Source organism: Dama dama, chromosome 24 (assembly GCF_033118175.1).
Source record: "Dama dama isolate Ldn47 chromosome 24, ASM3311817v1, whole genome shotgun sequence".
In the NCBI taxonomy this organism is placed as follows: domain Eukaryota; kingdom Metazoa; phylum Chordata; class Mammalia; order Artiodactyla; family Cervidae; genus Dama; species Dama dama.
The window spans coordinates 53,504,580-53,519,882 of NC_083704.1; the positions used below are offsets into that span (position 1 = coordinate 53,504,580).

The 15,303-nt window shown below is 38.4% G+C and overlaps 2 protein-coding genes across 4 annotated transcripts in view; one reads left to right on the plus strand and one right to left on the minus strand.

Moving 5' to 3' along the window:
- Positions 1–15,303, plus strand: part of DCAF1 (DDB1 and CUL4 associated factor 1) — a 95,785-nt gene that overhangs the window by 23,913 nt on the left and 56,569 nt on the right. The window lies entirely within an intron of this gene.
- Positions 2,788–14,447, minus strand: LOC133046168 (protein N-lysine methyltransferase METTL21D-like). The gene is made up of 2 exons (XM_061129104.1): positions 14,414–14,447; positions 2,788–5,631 (listed from the first exon to the last, which is right to left on the minus strand). The coding sequence occupies exons 1-2, from the start codon at positions 14,445–14,447 to the stop codon at positions 4,904–4,906; spliced, it is 762 nt and encodes a 253-aa protein (XP_060985087.1). The 3' UTR covers positions 2,788–4,903.

The following is a 15,303-nucleotide window of genomic DNA, read 5'->3' on the forward strand; positions in this document are numbered from 1 at the left end:
TCCTTTCAATGAATATAGAGGACTAATTTCCTTTAGGATTGACTTTAGGTTTGATCTCCTTGAAGATCTCAAGAGTCTTCTCCAACACTACAGTTCAAAAGCATCAATTCTTTGGTGCTCAGCTTTCTTTATGGTCCAACTCTCACATCCATACATGACTACTGGAAAAACCATACCTTTGACTAGATGGATCTTTGTGGGCAAAGTGATGTCTCTGCTTTGTAATATGCTGTCTAGGTTTGTCATAACTTTTCTTCCAAGGAGCAAGCATCTTTTAATTTCATGGCTTCAGTCACCATCTGCAGTGATTTTGGAGCCCAGAAAAATAGTCTGTCACTGTTTCCCCATCTATTTGCCATGAAGTGATGGGACCAGATGCCATGATCTTAATTTTACATTGGAACCCATATAATATATGTGTGAAAGAGTTTTCTTGAACATTGTTTACCTGTTTGTGCAATGCGTCCTTATAGTTTTGTTTCATATCTTTATTTAAAAGCTGGTTGTAACTTACTAAGTTGATTCTGTTCTAACTGCTATTTAAAAAGTTCGCTGGCTTGTACTTTAGAGATGTTGGAAAAACTTTAGGACTTCCCAGGTGGCACTAGTGGTAAAAAATCTGCCAATGCAGGAGACACAAGAGTTTGTTTCATTTTTTCCTTTTTTTCCTGTTTATGCTTGCTGCTTTTTTTTTAGTAGAAGTATAGTTAATTTATAGTGTTATGTTTATTTATGCTGTACAGCAAGGTGACTCAGTTATACACATATGTACATTCTTTATATATGTGTGTGTATATATATTCTTTTCCATTATGGTATATCCCAGGAGATTGGATCTAGTTCCCTTGCTATGCCCTAGGACATTGTTGTTTATTCATTCTAATGTAATATGCATGCATGCATGTGTGCGTGTGTGCTAAGTTGCTTCAGTTGAGTCCAACTGCATGCAACCCTATGGTTAGTAGTTTATATCTACTAACCCCAAACTCCCAGTCCTTCCACTCCCTCTACCCGCCCTCCTTGGCAACCACAGGTCTGTTCTCTATGTCTTTGAGCCTGTAAATGGTTCGTTTATGCCATATTTTAGATTCCACATATAAGTGATACTGTATATTTGATTTTGTCTGTCAGACTTACTTCACTTAGTGTGATAATCTCCAGGTCCATCCATGTTGCTGCAAATGACATTATTACATTCTTTTTCATGGTTGAGTAGTATTCCATTGTGTACATGTACCACATCATCTTTATCTGTTCGTCTGTCACTGGACATTTCGGTGGTTTCCTTGTCTTGGCTGTTGTGTGAATAGTACTGCTGTGAACACAGGAGTGCATGTATCTTTTTGAATTATATTTTTGTTTGGGTATATGCCCACACTGGTATTGCTGGATTGTGGTAACTCTGTTTTTATTTTTTGAGGAACCTCTGTGTTGTTTTCCATAGTAGCTGCATCAACTTACATTCTCCCCAACAATTTAGGAGGGTTCCATTTTCTCCACACCCTCTCCAGAATTTATTTTGTAGACTTTTTAATGATGGCCATTCTTTTTTTCCCCTAATGATGGCCATTCTGACCAATGTGAGGTGATACTTCATTTTTTTTTAAATCATTTTATTTGTATTTATTTATTTATGGCCTTGCTGGGTCTTTGTTGCTGTTTGGGCTTTTCTCTAGTAGCGGGAAGCAGGGGCTCCTCTCTAGTTGTGGTGCAAGGGCTTGCCATTGTGGTGGCTTCTCATGTTGAGGAGCATGGCCTCTAGGGCTCTTTGGCTTCAGTAGTTGAAGCTTCTGAGCTCAGTAGTTATGCTCCTGAGCTCCAGAGTACAGGCTCCATAGTTGTGGCGAGTGGGCTTAGTTGTTCAACATGCGGGATCTTCTCAGATCAGGGTTCCAACCTATGTCTCCTGCGTGGTCCAGTGGATCCTTTACCACTGAGGCACTGGGGAAGCCCTTCCTGTACTTTTGTTGAGCATTTCTCTAATAGTTACGTTAAGCATCTTCTCGTGTGCTTGCTGCTGCTGCTGCTAAGTCACTTAAGTCGTGTCTGACTCTATGCGACCACTTAGACGGCAGCCACCAGACTCCGCAGTCCCTGGGATTCTCCAGGCAAGAACACTGGAGTGGGCTGCCATTTCCTTCTCCAATGCATGAAAGTGAAAGTGAAGTCGCTCAGTCGTGTCTGACTCTTAGCAACCTCATGGACTGCAGCCCACCAGGCTCCTCTGCCCATGGGATTTTCCAGCAAGAGTACTGGAGTAGGTTGCCATTGCCTTCTCCGTCTCATGTGCTTTCTGGCCGTTTATGTCGTTTTTGGGTTTCCCAGGTAGCTCAGTGGTAAAGAATCCACATTACTAGCAGGAGACCTGAGTTTGATCCTTAGGTTAGAAAGATTCCCTGGAGAAGGAAATGGCAACCCACTCCAATATTCTTGCCTGGAAAATCCCATGAACAGGGGAGCCTGGCAGGTTATAATCCATGGGTGGAAAAGAGTTGGACACAACTTAGCAACTAAACAGCAACAGCAGCCTGTATTTTCTCCCCTTCTGTAAGTTGTTTTTTCATTGTTTTATGATTTCCTTTGCTATGGAAAAGCTTTTAAGTTTCATTAGTTTTCATTTGTTTATTTTGTTTTTATTTCTATTGCCTTGGTAGACTGACCTAAGAAAATATTGGTATGATTTATGTTAGAGACTGTTTTGCCCATGTTCCCTTCTAGAAGTTTTATGGCATTAGGTATTATGTTTGTCTTTAAGGCATTTTGAGTTTTTTTGTGCATGATGTGAGGGTGTATCCCAATTTCATTGATTTACATGCAGCTCCAACTTTCCCAGTACCAGTTGCTAAAGAGACTGTCTTATTCCCATTTTATATGCTTGCGTCCTTGGTCGAAGAGTCATTGAGGTTAGGTGTGTGGGTTTATTTTTGGGTTTTCTGTTCTGTTCCATTGATCTGGATGTCTGTTTTTGTATCAATACCACATTGTTTTGATTACTGTGGCTTTGTAGTATTGTATGAAGTCTGGGAGAGTTATGTCTCCTGATTTTTTTTCCCTCAGGATTCCTTTGGCAATTCTCCTTTTACGGTTCCATGTGAATTTTTGGATTACTTATTTCAAATAATTTAGTTCTGCAAAAAATGTCATGGGTAATTTGATAGGGATTGCATTCAGTCTGTAAATTGCTTTGGGTAGTATTGCTGTTTTAACAATGTGTATTTTCTCAGTTCAAGAGCATGGGATATCTTCTGATTTCTTTGAATTCTCTTTAATTTCCTTTATTGAAATGTTACAGTTCTTAGTGTATAACTCTTTCACTTTCTTGGTCAGGTTTATTCCTAGGTATTTTATTTTTTTGGTGTGATTTTGAAAAGTATCATTTTTTTACATTCCCGTTCTGATATTTCATTGGTAATGTGAAGAAATTTACACACAACTGATTTCTAAATGTTAATCTTACTTTATTAAGATTGTTGCTTTACTGTTGCTTTACTTATTTCATTTATAAGATCTAGTAGTTTTTGTGTGAAGGTCCTTAGGGTTTTCTGTATATTGTATCATGTCATGTGCATATAGTGACAGCTTTACCTCTTCCCTTCCAGTTTGCATACCTTTTCTTTCTTTCTTTTGTCTGATTGCTGAGGCTTGGACTTCGAATACTATGTTGAGTAGAAGTGGTAAGAGCTGGCATCCTTGTCTTCTTCCAAATTTTAGTGGGAATGCTTTCAGGTTTTCACCATTGAGCATTATATTGACTGTCTGTCAGAAATAGCTTTTATTTTTTTTTTTATTTTTATTTTTTTTTTTCAAAAACAATGTTTATTTTAACACATAAAATGTGCCACCTAGCACCAATGCCTGTTAAGTACCAGCATTCCATCTGGTTACTATTATGCTTTGGAACCAGTGCGACTGGGAAGTCCTGACAGATCAGTCTGAGAACAGATGATTATCATAACATAAGACAGAGACCACACAGAAAAAAAATCATTTGGTATATGTACACAGAACTACACTTGTAGTTATTTAAATAGCTTTCTGTTTCATATAAACAAGTTATCACCAGTGATTTAGCCACATTTTCCTGGGAGCTACGCATGAGGAAAAGTGCACGAGCCACATACATGCACGAGCCTAAAGCTGGGCCTTTTATTCTCACTCCACTCTCAAATAAAAAATTTTACAGATACCCCTTGCACTCTGACTTCTTACTTTCACCTTTATTAACCGACCACAGTATAATTTATTATATAATTCACAGGGTAAATTATACTGTAATCAGCAAGGTGAAGGAAAAGCACAGAACTTTGGTCACAAAACAGTCTTTTCGTTTTTTGTTGTTTTTTTTTTCCTCAAGTAAAAGAACACAAATATTAAAGTTGTCTGAAAAACAATGAAGTGGAAGATACTTATAATAAAACCCATTGTATAAATGTTAAAACCCTCTCTTAAATTTATCTTGATGACAAATTAAAATTTACTGATTTGAATTTAAACATTATTAAAGAGTAACTGATACCTCTCTTTAGAAACTGGATCAACTTACCTCTATTTTCCTGAAAACACTCCAAGCCAACCATGCTACTTCATTATTCTTGGCAGACTTTAGGCTAACCTCAGTACCTATTTTTATTGGAGGAGTGACTGACACAATGTTTCTTTTAAGCAGAACTTGATGTGGAGCTAAAAGTAAACTAAGTTGGATTTCAGGCCCATTGGCAGGTAGGCAGTCAGTCAAGTCATTTTTCATATTGCAGGCAGCCAGTGGTGGTTATCTATAGATCGGATCCCTAAAGACATGCTGAAAAAATCTGTGAACACAATCTTCCATGCTGTATTCACATGCTTCATTCACGTTATTAGCTTACGCACGTTGTTAGAGGCCTGGGTAAGATGACTAAAGATTTCATGATGGAAATTTCGATTTTTTCTTTCTGATGTATAAAATGTGAATATCTTCACTTCGATATTCTTCATCATGTTTTCCCAAAGGAATTTTTTCAAAGTCAAAGTCTAGTTGAAGGAGCTCAAAATATTTTTTCTCGATTTCTGGATTTTTCCCCATTGTTCGCTGTTCATAACAACATATAATACAAGTCTCAGACCCACTGAGATCTTTTAGGGTTTTCAACAATGGCTCCAAAGACTCTTCGTAGTATATGCAGTCAGCCATCAGTATATAGTCTGGCGGAGAAGGAAAGTCTTCTAATTCTTCCCCCCATTTCAGTACCTTGGCTTGAACAGAACCAGTGACAAGATGCTTGTTCATATTAATATTCATCTTCAGCAAGTCTTGCAATTCCTCAAGATCGGTGACTATGACATCTGCCCCGAGGGTAGCGGCCATGAGCCCCACAGCCCCGGTGCCCGAGCCCAGCTCTAGCACCGACCGCCGGCTCAGCGCGTGGGCCCCATCGCCGGCAAATCCGGGCGTTTCCAGATATTTAGAAAGGACAATGGCAGCGTCCCAAACAAGGCAACCCACGCCGCCGGAGCCATACTGCTGCAGTCGTAACACCGTGCCATCTCGCTTCTCCAAAACTCGCACAAAGTTCCGCAGCGGATCCTCCCCAGAGGACTCCAGAGAGCCAGAAATAGCTTTTATTATGTTGAGATATTTCCCCTCTGTACTCACTTTGGTAAGAGGGTTTTTAAAAAAAAATTTATGTAATCATTTTACTTTTGGCTTTGTTGGGTCTTCATTGCTGCACAGGTTTTTCTGTAGTTTCAGTGAGTGGTGGCTACTCACTGTGGTTACGGCCTTCCAGTTGCAGTGGCTTCTCTTACTGGGGAGTGTGGGTTAGGGGTGTGCAGGCTGCAGTAGTTGCAGCCCATGGACTGAGTAGCTGGGCTCCTGGCCCCTAGAGGACAGGTTCAGCAGTTGTGGTGCATAGGCCTGGTCGCTCTGCGGCCTGTGGGATCCTCCCAGGTCAGGGGTTGGACCTGTGTCTCCTTTATTGGCAGGTGGGTTCTTTACCACTGAGCCACCGGAAGCCGCAGTAAGAGTTTTTGTCGTGAATGATAATCAATTTTCTCAAATGCTTTCTCTGTGTCTATTGAAATGATTGCGTCGTTTTCAACATTTCTTTTGTTTATATGGTGTTTTACAGTGGTTTGCATATGGTGAACCGTTCTTGTTACCTTGGGATGAATCCCACTTGGTTGTGGTATGTCCTCTTTTTCAGCTGTTGTTGGATTCGGTTTGCTAATATTTTGTGGAGAAATTTTGTGTCTGTATTCATCAAGGATATTGACCTGTAATATTCTTTTTTTTCCTCAATTTTTTTTTTTTTTTTGGCTGTATTGGGTGTTTGTTGTTGCGTAGATTTTTTTTCTAGTTACGGCAGGCAGGTTCTACTCTCTAGTGGCATGTGGAATCTTCATCAGGGGTCGAACCCATGTCATCTGCATTGGCAGGTGGATTCTTACCCCCAAGCCACCAAGGAAGCCCTGTAATTTTCTTTTTTGACGGTATCTTTGTCTGGATTTTGCTATCAGGGAGATGGTACCTTCATACAATGTCTTGGGAGTCTCCTCGTCAGTCTTTTGAAGGAATTTGGGAAGGAGCAATATAAATTCTTCTTTGTGTGTTTGGTAGACCTTGCCTGTGAAGTCATGTGGTCCCGGATTTTTGTTTGTCGGAAGTTCTTCAGTTGTTTTTTAAATTACAGATTTTATTTCACTTTTAGTGAGCAGTCTGTTCAAATTGTTTCTTCTTAGTCCGTTTTGGAGGACTGAATGTTTCTAGAAAGTTGTCTGTTTCTTCTAGGTTGTCAGATTTGTTGGCATATAATTGTAAATTTCTCTTAAGGTTGAGTTTCTCTTTTTTCATTTCTTATTTTGTTTATTCGGGTTCTCTCTTTTCTTCTTGGTGAACCTGACCAGAGGTTTGTTAGTTTTTTTTTTTTTTAAACACTATTTCAAAGCATGAACTCTTGGTTTCTCTTTTTTTTTTTTTTTTTTTTGGTTGCGCCACAAGGATTGTGGGATCTTAGTTCCCCAGCCAGGGATCAAACCCAGGTTCTTGGCAGTAAAAGTGCAGAGTCTTAACCACTGGACCACTGGGCTTCTTACTGCCGTGGCTTCTCTTGTTTTGGTGCACGGGCTCCTTGGAATTCCCTTTCTATTTTTTAAACCTCTGTTGTATTTATTTCCTCCCTTATCTTTGTTATTTCCTGCCTTCTGCTGACTTTGGGTTTTGTTTGTTCTTTTTTTCTAATTTTTTAAGGTGATAAGTTAGCTTGTTTGAGATTTTTCTTTTGTTTTTAAAGAATGCTTGCATCTCTCTGAATTTCCCTCTGAGAATTGCTTTTGCTGCATCCCATAGATTTTGTATGGTTGTGTTTTCATTGTCATTTTTCTCAAGATATTTAAAAAAAAAAATTTATTTTTGGCTGTGCTGGATGTTTGTTGATAAGTGGGCCTTTCTCTAGTTTTGGGGAGTGGGGCTACTCATCACTTACTGTGCAAGGGCTTCTCATTGCAGTGGCTTCTCTTGTGGAGCACAGGCTCTCAGTAGTTGTGGTATATGTGGGCTCAGTAGTTGCACCTCCTGGGTTCTAGAGCATAGGCTCAATAGTTGGGGCACACGGTGTTAGTTGCTCCCTGGTATGTGAGATCTTCCCAGATGAGGGATCAAACCAACGTCTCCTGCATTGGCAAGTGGATTCTTTACCACTGAGTCGCCAGGAAAACCCCTCATTGTAATTTTGATTTGCATTTCTGTAATAATTCAGACTGTTATTCTTAATGATGAATAGTCTTCCCCAGTGATGGACATTCCATTCTGAGGAAGCCTATCCTGTTCTTGATGGTATTTTATATTCACTTAGTTAACATTTGAAGGGTGTACTGTGCTGTTTTATGTTATGTGCTGAGAATAATTTGTCAGCAAGGTAAGAGCTTATATTTACATATGCATTTGGATGGACAAACACAAACTGATACTTTCAAATAAGAATAAGTGCTATGAAAACCAGAAAATGGTAATTTGATAATGACTGTATACTTGAGTTGTAAAAACCTAGTTGCTCAATTTTAGAAGTAATGTAAATATTTTGTCCTTTGCCTTTAAGAATTTGCAGTGTGAATTGGGTATGCCACATAGCTTTCTTTAGATAGTAAAAATTTAATCTTCTGAAGCAGTCTGGAAGTCTCAATATAGTTAAATGTGTAAACCAAGCAAAAGATCTGGAAATAGATTTTTCTTAACAATTAAGAATTTATTACATAATTGTACCATATAATGCATTTTAGAGAATAACATTGTTATTAATGCTATAGTTTGCAGTACTATGTAGACTGGATTTAGAAATTTCTCATTAGTTACTGTTGTGGGAGGCCAAAAGAAATCTATGTTCTGTGAAAAATGTTTTAATGTTGAGTTCTTTTGAAAAGCATGATGAAAATTAGGCATTTTCAACAGTGTATCTGTATATACAAGATTTGTAAATGATTACCAATGTTTTTACTGGTCTTTGTAAAAGTTTCCTGCTTGTTACTGTAGGCAAATCATCTCTCAGTTCAGTAGCTCAGTCGTGTCCGACTCTTTGTGGCCCTGTGGACTGCAGCACACCAGGCCTTCCTGTCCATCACCAGTTCCTGGAGTTTACTCAGACTTGTGTTCATCGAGTCAGTGATGCCATCCAACCATCTCATCCCCTGTCGTCCCCTTCTCCTCCCACCTTGAATCTTTGCCAGCATCAGGGTCTTTTCCAGTGAGTCAGTTCTTTGCATCAGGTGGCCAAAGTATTGGGAATTTCGGCTTCAGCATCAGTCCTTCCAGTGAATATTCAGGAATGAATTCCTGAATTCCTGATCATTCAGGATCAGGTTGGATTGCCTTGCAGTCCAAAGGACTTTCAAGAGTCTTTTCCAACCCCACAGTTCAAAAGCATCAATTCTTTGGCACTCAGCTTTCTTTATGGTCCAACTCTCACATCCATACGTGACTACTGGAAAAACCATAGCTTTGACTATAGGGACCTTTGTGGGCACAGTGTGATGTCTCTGCTTTTTAATATGCTGTCTGGGTTTGTCATAGCTTTTCTTCCAAGGAGCAGGCGTCTTTTAGTTTCATGGCTGCAGTCACCATCTGCAGTGATTTTGGAATCCAAGAAAATAAAGTCTGTCACTGTTTCCATTTTTCTACCATCTGTTTGTCATGAAATGATGGGATTGGATGCCATGATCTTAGTGTTTTGAATGTTGAGTTTTAAGCTAGCTTTTTCAGTCTCCTCTGTCACCTTCTTCAAAAAGCTCTTGAGTTCCTCTTTACTTTCTGCCATTAGGGTGATGTCATCTGCATATCTGGGGTTATTGATATTTTTTACAGCAATCTTGATTGCAGCTTGTGCTTCGTCCAGCCCAGCATTTCGCATGATGTATTCTGCATTTAAGTTAAATAAGCAGGGTGACAATATACAGCCTTGACGTTCTCCTTTCCCAATTTGGAACCAGCCCATTCTTCCGTGTCTGGTTCTAACTGTTGCTTCCTGACCTGCATACAGGTTTCTCAGGAGGTAGGTAAGGTGGTCCGGTATTCCCATCTCTTGAAGAATTTTCTACAGTTTGTTGTGATCCATACAGTCAAAGGCTTTGGCGCAGTCAATGAAGCATAAGTAGATGTTTTTCTGGAATTCTCTTGCTTTTTCTATGATCCAGGGGTGTTGGTAATTTGATCCCTGGTTTGTCTGCCTTTTCTAAATCCAGCTTGTACATCTGGAAGTTCTTGGTTCGTGTACTGTTGAAGCCTAGCTTGAAGGATTTTGAGCATTACCTTGCTATCATGTGAAATGAGTGCAATTGTACAGTAGTTTGAGGATTCTTTGACATTGACCTTTCTTGGGATTGGAATGAAAACTGACCTTTTCCAGTTCTGTGGGCACTGCTGAGTGTAAATTAATGAGTCAGAAATCATTATTTTAGGGGACTTTGCTGGTGGTCCAGTGGTTAAGACTCTGCTTCCACTGTGTGGTGCATGGGTTCGATACCTGGTTGGGGAACTTGGATCCTGAATTCTGTGGGGGCATGGCCAAAAAAGAAAAATCATTATTTTTGGGACAGGTTGGCTACTGGTGTTTCACAGAGCTACTGTTAAGACTCATTAGAGCTATGTTTCTCAGACATTGTGAACCCATAGTTGCACATTTTACATGGGAACCCATATATTTATGGAAGAGTTTTCTTGAGCATTGTTTATCCTTTTGTTCTGTATGTCCTTATAGTTTCTTTTTATTTTAAAATAAGGTACTAAACTGATTCTATTCTAGCTGTTGTTTAAAAAAAAGTTGCTGGCTTGCACTTTCTGAGATGTTGGAATACCTTTAAGTTTTTGTTTTATTTTTTTGTTTATGTTTGCTTTTTTTTTTTAGTAGAAGTATAGTTGATTTAGCGTGTTGTTAATTTCTATTATACAGCAAGGTGACTCAGTGATAGATATACATTCTTTTATATATGTATATGTAAATTTCCATTTTCTTGTGCATTATGGTATATCTCAGGAGATTGGATCTAGTTCCCTGTGCTATGCACTAGGATGTTGTTTATTCATTCTAAATGTAATAGTTTATATCTACTGCCCCCAAACCCCTAGTCTATCCCTTGTCATCCTCCCACGTGCCCACTTGACAACCACAAGTCTGTTCTCTGTCTGAGCCTGTTTCTGTTTTGTAGATAGGGCCATTTGTGCTATATTTAATTTATTTTTTTCTCACTGTATATGTATTGTTGAAGTTTAGTTGACTTGCAGTGTTTCAGGTGCACAGCAGAGTGATTCATTTATACATATACACATATATTATTTTAGAATTATTTTTATTATATTTTTATTATTTATTTTTATTGATGTTATTATTTTTATTTTATTTATTTTATTATTTATTATTATATATTATTAATATATTTTATTATTATTTTCAATTATAGGTTATTACTAGATATTGATTATAGTTCTCTATGCTATACAGTAAACCTTTGTTGCTTGTTGCATATCTCTTTTTTAATTAGAAAGCTTGCATTCTGTTAATACTAACTCAAACTAAATACTAAGTCTCTTAATTCTAAGTGGAATCAGAATGTCATGAATTTTTTAGGCAAAAATTCGTAAGTTTTCTAAAACATTATAAATATTGGAAAGCTTTTCTTGATAAAGACTTGAGAAAGAACATAAAAAGAGGTGGAGAAATTGGAAAACAAACTAAATGAAATGGGAGTACTGAATATGAAATAGAAAAAGTGAAACAAACTAGGTAAAAGTAAAAGATCATCATATAGTCCAGTTGGTTTTATATTTTATTTTTTAATTTTTATTTATTTTTTAATTTTATTTTTTAATTTTTATTTATTTTTTTTCTTACTTTACAACATTGTATTGGTTTTGCCATACGTTGACTTGAATCTGCTATAGGTGTACATGTGTTCCCCATGACTGCTTATTAGAGACATATCTGGATCTCTGGAGGAAAAAAAGCAATACCTGGGCATTTGTATTGTTTAAAAAATATGAAGATAATTCTGATATGCATTAATCTGGATTTTTAAGAAATGATTACATTTTTTTCTATTGTACCTTTGATACAGAGTTCTATTATTTTTCTGTTGACCACTTATGACGCAGTGGTATAAGTAATAATTACATAATCACAGAAGTAGAAGGTATTTATCAGTTTTCACAATCAATAGCCAGAAAAAAATAAAACAATTACAGTTGCAAGCAATAATAGGAACATGATTAAGTTAACAATATAAAATAACTACATAGTGTGCAGGGGTCAAGCTCAGTGATGTGGTAAGTGGAAGTGCATACATGCACATGTTTTCATCTACCCAGCCAGTCTGTGTCTTTTGGTTGTTGTATTTAATTCACTTACATTTATGGTAATCCATATGTATGATCCTATTACTGTGTTCTTAAATGTTTTGGGTTTGTTTTCTGTAGGTGTTTTCCTTCTCTTGTGTTTCTTGCCTTTAGCATTTATTGTAAATCTGGTTTGGTGGTGCTGAATTCTGTTAACTTTTGCTTGTCTGGAAAGCTTTTGATTTCTCCATCAAATTTGAATGAGAGTCTGACTGGGTAGAATGTTCTTGGTATACCTTCTTCCCTTTTCGTCATTTAAATATATTGTGCCATTCCCTTTTGGCTTGTAGAGTTTCTGTTGAGAAGTCAGCTGATAGCCCAGTGGGATTTCCCTTGTATATTTTTTTGTCCTTTTTCCCATCGCTTTTAATATATTCCAGTTCCAGTTCATTCACTCAGTTGTGTCTGACTCTGCGACCCAGTGAACCGCTGCAGGTCAGGCCTCCCTGTCCATCACCAACTCCCGGAGTTCACCCAAACTCATGTCCATTGAGTCGGTGATGCCATCTAACCATCTCATCCTCTGTCATCCCCCCTTCTCCTGCCTTCAGTCTTTCCCAGCATCAGGGTCTTTTCAGATGAGCCAGCTCTTCACATCAGGTGGCCAAAGTATTGGAGTTTCAGCTTCAACATCAGTCCTTCCAATGAACACCCAGGACTGATTTCCTTTAGGATGGACTGGTTGGATCTCCTTGCAGTCCAAGGGACTGTCAAGAGTCTTCTCCAACACCACAGTTGAAAAGCATCAGTTCTTCTTAGTATATTATCTTTGTCTTTAATTTTTGTCAGCTTAATTACTATGTGTAATCACACATACTGCTGACCCATGTCTCCACAGATGACCTTCCAGCACTCACAGGTAGTTTTGGTTCAGTCTCTCGTCACTGCTCCATTCCTTTGGATCTTGGTGTGCGCAATATTTTGTTTGTGCCCTCCAAGACTGTTTCCCCCAGTCTATAGAAGTCCTATAACCAAATCCCACTGGCCATCAAGGCCAGATTCCCTGGATTTGTGTGCCATATTTTAGCTACCACAATTAAGTTATATCTCATATGCTATTTGTCTTTCTCTGTCTGACTTCGTTTAGTGTGAAAATCTCTAATTGTCTCCATGTTGCTGCAGATGGCATTACTTTGTTCTTCTTTATGGCTGTTGTGTTCCGTTGTAACAGAAGCATACCTTCTTCATCCATTTATCTGTTGATGGGCACTTACGTTGCTTCTGTGTCTTGGCTGTTGTGCATAGTTCTGCTCTGAACATAGGGATGCATATGTCTTTTTGTCTGAGTATATACCCAGGAATGGGATTGCTGGATCCTGTTAACTCAATTTTTAGTTTTTTGAGGAGCCTCCATACTGTTTTCTGTAATGGCTGCATCAATTTGTATTCCCACCAACAGTGTAGGAGGGTTCTGTTTTCTCCACACCCTCTCTGGCATTTGTTATTTGTAGACTTTTAAACAAAATATTTACTTATTTATTTTTGGTTGTGCTGGCTCTTCTTTGCTGTATACAGGCTTTTTCTAGGTGTGGAGAGTGGGGGCTACTCTCTAGCTGTGGTGCACAGGCTTCTCATGGTGGTTTTGCCTCTCCTGTTGCAGGCTCTGGGGGGTGTGGGCTGCAGTAACTATGGCTCAGGGGCTCAGCAGTTGTGGTGCATGTGGGATCTTCCTGGACCAGGGATCGAACTGGTGTCCCCTGCATTGTGAGGTGGATTCCCATCCACTGTATCACAAGGGAAGTCCTGTTTGTAGACTTTTTAATGATGGCCATTCACGCATCTCTGGTGTGAAATGGTACCTCCTTGTAGTTCTGATTTCTCTCTCTAATAGTGATGTTGAGCCTCTTTTCATGTGCCTACTGGCTGGCTGTGTGTCTTCTTTGGAGAAATGTCTATTAAGGTCTGCCCATTTTTTTGTTTTTAATTGACTTGTCTTTTGTTGTTGAGTTGTGTGAACTGTTTGTATATTTTGGAGATAAATTCCTTGTTGGTTGCATCATTGCAAATATTTCTGTAGGGTTTCTATTTGTTCTTTTTTTTTATGGTTTACTTTGCTGGGCAAAAGCTTTTAAGTCTGATTTGGTCTCATTTGTCTATTTTTGGTTTTATTTCTGTTACCATGGTGAAAGTGAAAATGTTAGTTGCTCAGTTGTGTCGAACTCTTTGCGACCCCATGGACTGTAGTCCTCCAGGCTCCTCTGTCCATGGCATTCTCCAGGCAGGAATACTCGAGTGGGTTGCCATTTTCTCTTCTAGGGAATATTCCTAATTTAAGGATTGAACCTGGGTCTCCTGCATTGCAGGCAAATTCTTTACCATTTTTTGCCACCAGGAACCCTTGGTAGATTAAGAAAACATTGGTACAGTTTATGTCAGAGAATGTTTTGCCTGTGCTCTCTTCTGGAAGTTTTATGGTGTCCTGAATTACATTTAAGTCTTAGCTGTTTTGAGTTTAGTTGTGTGCATGATGTGTGGCTGTGTCCTAACTTCATTGATTTATGACTCCAGCCTTTCCGGTACCACTTGCTGAGGAGACTTTTTCCCATTTTATATTCTTACCTCCTTGGTTGAAGATCGGTTGACCAATCTTCATGTGTGGGTTTATTTCTGGGCTCTGTTCTGTTCCATTGATGTGGGTATCTCTTTTTGTACCAGTACCACATTGTTTTGATTACTGTAGCTTTGTAGTGTTGTGTGAACTCTGGGATAGTTATGTCTCTTGATTCCCCATTCCCCCAAGGATTCCTTTGGCAATTCTGGGTCTTTTATGGTTCCATATGAATTTTTGGATTATTTATTCTAGTTCTGCAAAAAATGTCATGGGTAATTTGATAGGGATTCATTCAACATGTAGATTGCTTTGGGTGTATCGCCATTTTAACAGTATTAATTCTTCCAACCCAAGAGCATAGGGTATCTTTCCATTTCTTTGATTTCTCCTAATTTCCTTTATTAATGTTTTATCGTTCTCAGTCTTTCACTTCTGTGATCAGGCTTATTCCTAGGTTGTTTTTTCTTTTTAGTGTGATTTTAAAAGAAGCTATTTTTTTTACATTACCTTTCTGATATTTTATTGGTAGTGTGAAGAAATTTACACAACTGATTTCTGCATGTTAATCTCGTACTCTGCTCCTTTACTGTATTCATTTATAAGATCTGGTAATTTTTGTGTCAAGTCCTTAGGATTTTCTGTATATTGTATCATGTCATCTGCATATATCCACAGCTTTACCTCTTCCCTTCCAATTTGGATACCTTTTATTTCTTTGTCTGATTGCTGAGGCTAGGACTTCTAATACTATGTTGAATAGAAGTGGTAAGAATGGGCATTTTTTTGTCTTGTTCCAGATTTTAGTGGGAATGCTTTCAGGTTTTCACCATTGAGCATTGTGTTGACAATGGGTTTGTCAGAAATCGCTTTTATTATGTTGAGATTTGTTCCTCTATAC

What these genes read in the sequence shown, in the direction of transcription:
- LOC133046168 (XM_061129104.1), bottom strand. Translation starts at nt 14,447, where the DNA reads ATGAAGATTGGTCAACCGATCTTCAACCAAGGAG. An exon ending in ACCGATCTTCAACCAAGGAG is followed by an intron (nt 5,632 to 14,413) that starts GTAAGAATATAA and finishes CTCTTACCAAAG; the next exon opens with TGAGTACAGAGGGGAAATAT.